General features: G+C 42.4%; 2 protein-coding genes across 3 annotated transcripts; one reads left to right on the top strand and one right to left on the bottom strand.

The window, feature by feature from the left end:
- Positions 1–2,585: 2,585 nt before the first annotated feature.
- On the bottom strand, positions 2,586–4,389 carry itpa (inosine triphosphatase (nucleoside triphosphate pyrophosphatase)). Of its 2 annotated transcripts, none has more exons than XM_053430012.1 (8): positions 4,280–4,389; positions 4,036–4,093; positions 3,891–3,955; positions 3,734–3,807; positions 3,619–3,650; positions 3,398–3,510; positions 3,064–3,140; positions 2,586–2,871 (listed from the first exon to the last, which is right to left on the bottom strand). In XM_053430012.1, the coding sequence occupies exons 1-8, from the start codon at positions 4,340–4,342 to the stop codon at positions 2,736–2,738; spliced, it is 618 nt and encodes a 205-aa protein (XP_053285987.1). In that variant the 5' UTR covers positions 4,343–4,389; the 3' UTR covers positions 2,586–2,735. The 2 variants fall into 2 exon arrangements, 1 of the variants encoding a protein (XP_053285987.1); XR_008339662.1 differs by having other exon boundaries at positions 2,733–2,871; positions 2,966–3,140.
- mettl13 (methyltransferase 13, eEF1A lysine and N-terminal methyltransferase) lies at positions 4,067–9,405 on the top strand. The gene is made up of 9 exons (XM_053430011.1): positions 4,067–4,757; positions 5,163–5,435; positions 5,529–5,997; positions 6,091–6,290; positions 6,374–6,563; positions 7,299–7,463; positions 7,596–7,808; positions 7,912–8,043; positions 8,566–9,405. Exons 1-9 carry the CDS (start codon positions 4,605–4,607, stop codon positions 8,853–8,855), a joined length of 2,085 nt encoding a protein of 694 aa, XP_053285986.1. The 5' UTR covers positions 4,067–4,604; the 3' UTR covers positions 8,856–9,405.
- The last annotated feature ends 1,669 nt before the right edge of the window (positions 9,406–11,074 follow it).

Here is an 11,074-nt window from a genome sequence, read left to right as displayed (position 1 = left end):
CTCTCCTCTTTCTTCACTTATTACACCTCTGTTACTTTAATCCCAAAATTCTGCCGTCATCCTCTGGTGTTTTCATGCTTACACAGTTATGCTTGCAGTTATATTGGAGGTAATATTGAGGGATCACCAGTGTCCTCGGTGGGACCTGGGTTTTGGTCGTTAAACAGTGAAAATTGAGATAACAGGTCACAGCAGAAATATGTGTAATGTCAACGGTTTCCATCATGCACTGCAGTGGCCTCATGGTGGAGTAATCCATTAGCCAGAACCCTGGAATGAAAAGACTTAATTTAAGGGTTAGCTTGGTGAAGTAAAAAAATAAGAATTATAAAATAGCCTTTATTAATCGTTGCTTTGAAATCAAAACCAGCCCTCTGCACTTTTGAAGTCCAAAGTCATGCTGAATTTAAAAGAAGCCATTTCGCTCTGCTATTTGAATTCTAAATGATTTTAACTTCAGTCTGCTGCTAAACCAAACTCATCTCTGCAGGCGTTGGCATCCAGTCAGAGCTGTGTAACGTATAAGAGGAAGCACAGTCTGTCTCCTGAAAGCCACATCAAAACCCTCCTCATCCTCCAGAGCAAACACGTCAGGTTAACATCTCATAAATTCAGGCATCCCAGTGCAGCACATTCCTTCGTTCACCACAACATTCACTGTGTCACAACAGCAGAGTCTCCCTCTGTCTACTTTGGATAATTTGCTGCTGTTGGTTCTGGTTGTAATTAAGTCTCCAAACATCCTGTCTTTTCAGCCCTGACAAGGGTTTGAGAAAATTGACTTGCAGCTCACAGGAGGAAACAATTCCCCAACATTATAAAACTATTTCCAGGTCCTGAAAAGGCCCCTATGGGATACTCCTAGTGGAGTGGTCTCAAACTGTTTACATCATGATATTTCTCACATGAACATGTTTATACAGAGTGATGAACAGTTTAACGAAAGAATGACTGTTTCTGTTGTTTCATTTGAAAGTTGGGGGAAAAAATGTTGTGGCAGAGCGATTCCATACAAAGACACGGGACATTAACTGGGCAGTTATGTGGTATCAGTGGCAGAGCTCATGTTCTTGTAAGTTGAAAAATATCTTGTATTAACATTTACTAGAAACTCTGTTGGCTTAAGAGGCAAAATGTGTATCCTGTCTTGGGTTAAAATGATGAACTGTGAAAATGTAACTCTAAGAAATCCCTTAGAGGCACACAGGATATGTTCAAGGGGCTAAAACAGGTTTTACCACGTTGACCAATGGACAACAATCTAACCAGTGAACATTTTTGCCAAATTTTAAAAGATTCTTTTGAGACGTTCTCAAAGTAGCTTATACAAAAAATGTGCTATGTGTGTTCACAGCAACCTTTGACAACCAAAATTTAATCAGTTTTGAATAAATCCCCTCACAGTGATGTCAGCCTCTGCATGCTGCTGACAGGTAGTCTGAAAAGTTTAAGTTAAAATAGTTTTAGAGTTAAAATTGGAACCTGTAGTGGGTCTATTAAAACTAAAGAACACTCATATTTATCCAGATGTTGGAGAAAGGGGAGTATGGCATAAGAAGACTGATGCTGTGAAGAAAGGAGCCAGAAAACAACAGCATGTTCTTTTAAATTTAGCCGACATTGTAAATGTTAAAGGTTCTTAATTCTCAGAATTGCAGTATGTGAGGCCCCCTGTGGATCTGCAGCACTGAGAGTAACGATGTTTACTCTGAGTCACCGGGGGGGAAAGGAGGGATGCCTGAGTCGTGGTGATGTCTTTGACCTCCAGTGACCCGAAGTCTGGCACTCGTCTTCCATGTTCTGCTAAGAAAAACTTTGCTGACATGTGAAGTGACGTCTCACTGATGAAGACTAATACATCTTTCCTGTTCCTGCTCACAACAACTGTCAGCTTCCGGACGAGTCCCTGAACAAAACTGGATGTCCAAACAAGCAGAAATCCAGTTCTGTCACCAACAAAAACTTCTGTTTTGCTCAAGAAGTGGTGGTTTTACTGGCTGAATGTTATCAACAGCCTGCTGTAATCTGTGCTGAATAAAGTAGACTCCTCTTTTTGTCCCGGTTTCCTGGTCTCACTAGGAGGATGTGTGACGTTTTGGAGCTTCGGTACATCTGGGAGGCATCTGTCACAGGTGTATGCACAGTTCCTGTTCAAAGAATTCAAGTCCCAGGGTCATTTATTACCCAAACTCCCCCCGTCATTACTGTTGTGTTTGCACAAATCATCTCCCTCTCCACTACTCCCACACCCCCGCCCCACTTCCCCTCTGTTCGGACTCCAGCACGAACAACCCTCTGTTTTCCTCGCCAGGTCCAGGAGCTGTTCTTGGCCCCAGAGTCGTCTGCTCCTCTAATCAGGACCTCTGAGCTCCTCCTTTCATGATTTATGTTATTCACCAAGTCTATCTTTGTCCGTCTTTGAAAGTAAAAATTCTAAAAATCTCTCTTGAGTATCCCCTAGACAACAATGGGAAAAAAAGCTTGGAGCAATTTCAGTTATCCTCCCATAAGGTAGGAAAGATATTTTTACTACGCTCAACTGATCAAAACTCTCACTACAAATCAGAAGTCAGCATCACAAAGAATTTTCTTTTTATAAATGAATGCAAGGTTTATTAAAAATACTGTAAAACAAATTCGACAGATTCTTAATGTGAAGAAGTATCCTCTGCTTTGGCAAATCTGATGATTTGAGGTTTGATGCAGAAACTAGAAACTTGGCCTAAAGTGACGGTTTAATCCTCCTGCTCCTTCTTCTTCTTGTTCTTTGGTGAGGTATCCTTGGTTTGAGAGAAGTGCTCAGACATGGCAGCCAGTGCCCGGTAGCGGTGAGAGATTGAATTCTTCACTTCTTTGGGCAGTTCAGCGTAGCTGTAGATTAGAGCAACATAATTGATAGTGAGTATGAGTCTCTTTTTAACGTTGAAACAAATGAGATATAATGGCAACCACAGATCCAACTAACCTAGAAATTAAATTCTAGCTACGTAGTTTCCCCAACACAATGAGTTAACATCTGGCTCCCCCTTGTGGCAGGAATAGGGAAATTCAATCCTTGCTCACGTTTTGCTATATCCCTTTGGCTGGAAACATGGATCCCATCCGAAGTCTCGAGGGCCACGGGGTTCCACAATGTGCCCCTAAAAATATCCCAAAGAAAAGAGAAAAGGTAAAGTAAAACACACTTGTACACATTCTTGTATAACTGAAAACCTGACCTTAAGCCTTACCCTAATCTAATTCTAACCCTATACCTAAAACAAAATCTTAATCCTAAAACAGCCCATTAGAAGTAGGTCAGAAAGTGAGGATCAAAATTATCCTCACAAAGACATCCGTATAAGTACACACACACACGCACACACACACCCCCACACTGATAGAGACAGGCTCTGACCTCTGTTTTCCCTCTGAAGAGCTGCACTGGTTCGTCTTTACCAGCACAGAAAGCAAACGTGCAGAGGGCCCACGCTGATTTATCCTCAAACCCAGCCAGGAGTTTAAACAAGCCTACAACAAAACATTAAGCATTGATTAGAGACCACTCTATGTTTATATCCAGCTCTAACGTTCTCTCTTGTAATAACTGTGCAGTATTTCATCTAACACCACTCTTACCTTCTGGCTTGAGTTTATCCAGGAACCATTTTCTACAACAACAAAGATCACTTGTGATTATTACTGTGAGTTACCACTATGACAGATAAACAGCTGAAGAGGTTAGTATACGAACATGTAAGGACCGGGCAGGCCTCCTAACGCTGTGAAACACAGACAAGTGTCCTCCACTATGACCGGCCCATCGATCTGCAGGGGAGAAACAAACACACATCTCAATCATGTCACACACACGCTGCCCATACACAGAAGTTACAGTTTAGTGACTGTACCTCTTTTACAGCCTCCTTACACTTCTGTATGGAGATCTCATCGGGCTCCCCCTGGTACTCAGGCACTTGACAAAGGAACAGATCAATTATTACATGAATCATCAGTAATTCTTTAAAAGTGTGATCTCTATAGATAGATACTTACAGTCGATCTTTCTTGACACTAGTTTGTAAGGAAACGTGTCTCCCAGGATCTGAATGACCTGATGGATGTGAAGGGAAAAGCGTGAATCCAGCAGGACTGTTTATAGATTATTGTGAAACTACAAACTTCTGGATTAGTACAGCTCGTGCTCACTGTTTGTCGAGCAGAGTCTGTAAAAGCACAACGAGGATAAAGTCGAAAATAATAATTAATATATGTAACGAATGTTTTTAGACAGTCTGACCTCTTCGAGTTTTTTCGCGTTTCCAGTAACGAAGACTACAGACCTTCCTGCTTGCGCGGCCATGATGAGCGACACACGGACTTCTATCAGAGCTGGACCGAGCACTTCCGGCTAAGCAGCGGCCAATAAAATCACATCAGGGAGCTCCAGCGAATCACCGGATAGTTTGTAGCTCCGCCTACAAAGACCCCACCAATCAGTGAGTGGTACATCGAACAAAGTTATCCGGAGTGAAAAGTCAGTGCGAAGTGCCATGTGGAGAAAATAACAGGAAAATAACAAAACACAGGTTGTGACACAGTAAAGAGAAACTTGTTAGTGGAGAATGAGTCTTTTACCTCGCACCGCGGAGGAGTTCAGCTCTGCTGAGTACTGGGAGAGGTTCTTCAAGAAGAGAGGGGACAAGGCCTTTGAGTGGTATGGAGACTACAACACACTGTGCGGGGTCCTGCACAAATACATCAAAGTACAAGATCAGGTAAACATGACGTCTATGTGCAAGTGATCTACAGGTACTGGATGTGTACAGGTACAGGATGTATACAGGTACAGGATGTGTCTGGATAAAGGATATTACTAGGTATAAAACATATAAAGTTATAGAATATGTAAAGGTACAGGATATGTCTAGGTACATAATATAGGCAAAGGATATGAAAAGTTACACTGATATATAAAACATATACAATATATATACATTTGATCCAATATTGGCGTAGTAAAGTGTATCAGCATAAATGCATTTCAATTATCAAAAGATAAAATAGTATTTTTAATCTATAAAAATGTAATAAATAAATAACCTTATTTTTTAAGGTAGTATCATTTCTGCATATTGCACTGCCAGTGACAATAGCTAAATATGTATATTCCTATCCTTGAGGTGTTGGTGGTCGGTTGTGGTAACTCTGAGCTGAGTGAACAGCTTTATGATGTCGGCTACAAACATCTGACTAACATTGACATCAGTGAGACAGTGGTGACTCATATGAACCAGCGAAATGCAGAGCGCAGGCCAGGACTGACCTTCCAGCAGGTGGATGCTACACAAACCCCGTATGAGGACGCCTGCTACCAGGCTGCTCTGGACAAAGGGACGCTGGATGCCATGGCCTCCGAGGAGGAAGGAGCTCTGGCCAGGAACATGCTCACCGAGGTAATAAAAGCAATTAGCTGTTATCTGCACAGATATCATATCATCCACATACAGCTTTTCATTCTCCTTACAGAAGTTTGCTCGTATCCGCAGGTGGGCCGCGTGCTAAGTGTCGGAGGCCGGTATGTCTGTGTGACGTTGGCTCAGGAGAGTGTGATCAAGTTGGCCGTGGAGCACTTTGTACAGCTGGGGTGGGCTGTGAGGCTCCACTGCCTGCAGGGGGATAGTGGAAAAGAAGAGGACTCGTTCTCTCTGCCCGTCTTTGTTCTGGTCTGCACCAAATTTCGACAGCCGATGCCAATACCCATCCTGGAGATGTGTCTCGGGGAGGATGGAGCCCCAACGCGTCTCACGCAGGTTTCTGAGTTGTTGTCAGCGGTTAGGGAGCACCAGGCTTACTCTGTGTTGAGAAAAAAGCTCCGTACAGGCACAGACGCCAGCTCCAACCTGTCACTCACTCTCTGCCACACCAAATCTGGCCTTCCCAGATACACACTCACAGTTCAAGATTGTTCCCCAGGAGCCAAGGTGCCAAGATCAAACCATTTTGCTATATTTATTGGTGAGTTTTCCCATTATTTCATCATGTCTCTACCTTCCTATAGTTGTATTCAGTTCTTGTGTGATCCCTTCTTCCCTCTGCTCATCATGTCAGTGCCTCAAGGCAGCGAGACAGCTTGGCTCTACTGCTCCAGCGAGGGGCAAAAGCAGCTGGCAGCCAGTGCTAACTTTCGACGCCTGGTTATTGTGGCAATGCACAGGAATCAGGAATACACAGACATGCAAGCTGTCCAAGCAGAACTCTCACCAATGGTGATGGACCTTGCTCCTCCGGGTATGCCAGCCAATCAGCAGGTAAACATTCCCTTTTAGAAACGCCCTTAAATGTTAAAAGATAATTTACCAAAATTCATTTAGATTTTTTTGTCCCCACTCAGGTGCCGTTTCTGTCGGTAGGAGGAGACCTGGGCTGGCGAGAGGAGGTCAGCAGGGGAGTGAGCGAGCTGAGCGGAGAGTACTGTGTGGAGAATGTCAAAGGAGAAGACGGAGAGCTGTATCGCAGGCTTGTCTTTCTGTCTAATTCCGCCCTCGTCCAATCAGAAAGCCGCCTCGTTTCCTCAAAGACCAGTCAGTTCTTTTTCCTTCCTCTTGTCTTTCAGTTTATCATCAAATAGTTCTTTGCTGGTCCTAAAATCCCCTTAGCAATGAGCCCGTACTGGACCAGTCTATCATTTGACAGGTGGAACCCAGATCCATGCAGAGCTGAGTACTGCTGGACCTCAACCCGGCCAGGGGACACAGACCCGATAGCAACAGATTTCACATCTGATAACTTTAACAAGTTGATATATTCAAAAGGTGTTAAACCAAACTTTGTGTCGTACCAGTTGTAACTTTAGCAGCCGTCTCCCGTGTGCCTGTTCATGAGGAAGATGATTCATTCTCAAAGACAGTTCGTAAAATACATCCAGGTTTTCTATTATCCTTCCCTGGTGATAGAAATACCAGATTTGCTAACTTAATTCACTCGTGATTTCAGATTAAAAGTCCTTTTATTTTTGCGGTGACATGACAAAACGCAAATTTTTTACAATGATCATTGTAGTTTTGTTGCAGTAAAATAAAGATAGCTCGGACTATTCGCCTCTTTTACAAATAAAGATTTTTCCTTTGCTGCTACTGTTGCTAATTAGCTATCATCTACACTCTCCAGCCGGGTCTTCTTGAGTCCCATCAGTAATTACACATCATTTTTAAAAGACCCAGGACCCGGAATTATCGAACGGGTCTTGGATCCTCCAGTTTAAAGCATTTATTTAGGATGTGTACGGTTTAAATAAATGAATATTTGTGTCCCTGCAGCCTCAAGTCAGAAGAAGAGGAACAAAAAGAAAACCAAGCCAGCTGCTCCTCCAACAACGTCCTCATCCTCTCTGTCAGTGGACAGTGGCTTCCTCTGCTGCGCTCACCATGAGGTCATGGTGGCCGGCCTCACCGTGCTCGGGGTGGGCGCGCCAGAGAGCAAAGGTCAGTTCAGCTTACAACCTTACAGTCATGTCATTGTGGTAGAGGAAGAAAAAACAGACACAGGTTTTCATCCTCTGGCATTAGACATCCCACTTGACTGAGCTTCACTGTGACATTTCTCTCCCTTCGCAGACGTCCCAGTGTCGGTGCTCCTGGTGGGTCTCGGTGGAGGAGGTCTGCCTCAGTTCCTGCGGGACTTTGTGCCCAATGTCACCGTTGAGGTTGTGGAATTAGATGCAGTTGTGCTGGAAGTGGCGAAGGAATGGTTCGGATTCAGACCGGACGAACGTTTGACGGTCACGCTCGGGGACGGCCTCGATCGCATCTGTGCCCTCGAGAAGGAAGGTCAGTGAAGGAGGGAGGAGGAAAGAGGGCAGTTTAATGTGAAGCTGGACCAGTCAATATATTAACTTTACAAAGAAGTGACATTGTTTTTTTATCTGTGCAGGTGGAGGTTTGTTTGACGTCATCATGTTTGATGTAGACAATAAAGATAGCACTGTGGGTATGAGCTGTCCGCCTGGTGCCTTTGTGGAAACCTCCATCCTGCAGAAGGTCTGCAGCCTGCTGACGCCCAGAGGTACAGTTCCATTACTAATGAATACAAAATATGTATCTGTCAAGTTTTCCATAAAACGATGACAAATACTCTGTGGGAAGAAGTGTTATCAGCAGCATTCCTGCTGATAAATTCAGTAGACAACTAGAACACTCAGTAGAGCACATTTCTTCCCCAAGGGCCCAACAGTCCACCTAAATTTAACCAAGCTGCACCAAATTGCACATTCTTACAGAAATCTGACCCCTAAATGTGCCTGACTCATCACGAGCCATGAATTATTTCCATGAGATCAACAAAAATCACCTTATCTCACCATGTTAAAGAAAGTGAACAAATATACCTGCATCTACTCCTTTATCCAAAGAGTTTTTCTGAAGTATTGCTGACAAATAAAATCAAGCAACAAACAAAGGGGAAGGGATGAAACCATAACCTTTTTGGTCGATGTAATTAAAAGGCTATAAAACATTTGAATGATTTTTGTGTTTCACCTATATTTAAAAGTTTCTCCCTTTTTATCTCTCCCGGCCACTCAACCAGGCATATTCATGTTGAATCTCGTGTGTCGTGACTCGGCCTTGAGGAACAGCGTGCTGCAGCGTCTCAGCACCTTGTTCCCCAGTATTCTCTCTCGAAAGATTGAAGGGGAGGTCAACGAAGTCCTTCTGTGCTCTTGTGGAGGAAACGCGGCATCGGACGGCGCCCGCATCCCTCAGTCCCTGAACCAGGCTGCCAAGAATTTGCAGAGCGCCCTGAGCTCGAACGGCAGCAGCGACCACAAGGCACATATAGACATTGCAGAGCTGCTAAAAGACCTTAAAGTAGAATAACGTTTGTTTGTATCAATATGGTGAATGGGATGAAATATGGGAAAAAGTACTTTGTCTTTGCCAACTGTAAAGTAATATGATGTATAACATCAACATGCAATTACAAGTAAAGAATGTTTTATCTTGACATCTTATTGTGGTGCTTCTACAAAAAATGAATTCACGTTATTGTTGTTTTTATTATGTATCTATATAACTATAGTTTCTCTTCCAAGTTACTAGTAGTTGTCAGTACAGAACATGGTTCTTGCTCTTTGACTCATTGCGCTAGAATGAAGCAGCTCAGATCAGTCTGGGTACTTTCAGAATGGGCCATGAGTTTGTCTGTGTTCTATCAAGGGCACAGAACATGGCCAAAATAAAAAGTATGTATATGCAGGAATAGATAAGTCAATTCATTAATAGATTTAAAAAACGCATACAGTTTGCTGAGGGAAAAGGTTATGTATGTAATTCTATCTTTTTATCTATTCCCACAATTGTGCATTAATATATATAATGAATATGTACTTGTACTATTATTTATTACTATAAATACTATAATAATGTATTTCTCTATTTCTGTGTCAGTATGTTAATTATGAAGGTGGTGTTGACTCCGTCTGAAGCCGGGCTGTTTTTAGTTGCACAAAGTGAAAGTCAATGTTAAATTATTAAGGTTAAGAACAGCAGTTTAACCTCTGCTTTACCATAATCAGGCTTGGCCCCCTCGGTTTGTTGTTTGGTGACATAACAATACTTTTTGATCACCACTGTGTGGAACAAGTATAGTGTGGTCCTAGTATAGAATGTAGAGTCAAGCTGTGCACTCACAATACAGTCGGTGAAATGTTCGACACCATGATACACTTTGAATGACAGCCCCTCATTTGCTACTATAAACTGTCTGACTAGAGACACAGTTAACCCCGCCTACATAAATAACATACAAATGTAGAAATATACATATAAGTAGCCCATTTCAACACCAAACTGTATTTTTTTCATTTATTTAGATATTTAAGTATTCATTTTGGTATTTACTTGTTTAGTTACTCGAGTTATTGAGCTGTCTATATTTTTATTATACATATTATCTTACCATTATCGTCGTATCTTTGCATGTACATTAAGTAGAGCATGTGTAAATATGTTAAAATGGTGGATGTGGAGCTAATGTTCAGGCCAAGACTATATTATGAATTCACATCAGATACAAGAGTTTGCATGTGTCATGCATCAGTTCAGTCTGTGTTTTCCAACAGACATTCTTCCATGGAGCTCAGGAATTGTCACTTGCAGACCTTTAATCCTCCGGCTGCCTGATGCCAACACCGGTGGATTCAACACACTTATTTCTATAGTTCATTTTTGGGTCATCTGTTATGTAAAGCTACCACAAGATGGCAGTATAATATTTCACTTGTTCACCAAATTATACTTGTCTATTATGGCACACCACCCAAAAAACTTTTTTTTTAAAGTAGCCAACATTAGCATGCACAGTTCACACTTTCCTGTGCCTGCTGTGTCTTGTTTGTCCAGTTGATGATGCTGAATTCTCCAATGTAAGAGAAAGAAGTTCTGCAAGGACCTAGAGGCAGAGACGAACAGATCTAGACAACTCTCCTATCCCCATCAACCTATGGATTCATTCCCCACATGGTCAAACACTGCGTTAGTGTATGTTCCACATAAAATCTAAAAATCTGACATGTGTGTTTGCAGGGATATACCTGACTCTCTTGGATCTGCCTGGAGGAGTCCTACCAGGACTCCTCCTGGTAGGAGGAGTCACAGGTATGAGATGTGATCAGGCAATTCATCTGTAGGCCACTCATTGTGAAGACGCCATATCTGACAGTTTGGGACCTGTTGTTTTTGTCTTCACTCTATTTAATCTGTCTGTGTGTGTACGTGTGTGTGTGGGTGTGTGAGTTTGTGTGCGTGTGTGTGCTAGAGAGAGAGTGTTGTTAATATGTCTTGTGAATGTGTCACTACACCTTCTTCATCCTTCATCTTACATTGAAATGTTTTTGTATGAAATATGTGTAGTTGTGATATTGTTGCACTGATTCTTTGGAGAGGATCGGCTTTATCATTGTGTCCGTCAACACCAGTAAGAGGCCCAGTTCAGACCTGGTCTTAACATCAGTCTCAGCTGATCAGATCACAAGTGTACAGCTTTGAGAACATGTGTGAACGCACCAAAGACACATTGAGATCGAATTTAAGATCTG

Source organism: Pleuronectes platessa, chromosome 9, assembly GCF_947347685.1.
Source record: "Pleuronectes platessa chromosome 9, fPlePla1.1, whole genome shotgun sequence".
Lineage (NCBI taxonomy): Eukaryota > Metazoa > Chordata > Actinopteri > Pleuronectiformes > Pleuronectidae > Pleuronectes > Pleuronectes platessa.
The sequence above is the reverse complement of the archived record's forward strand: the minus strand, read 5'-3'. Positions and strand labels throughout refer to the sequence as shown.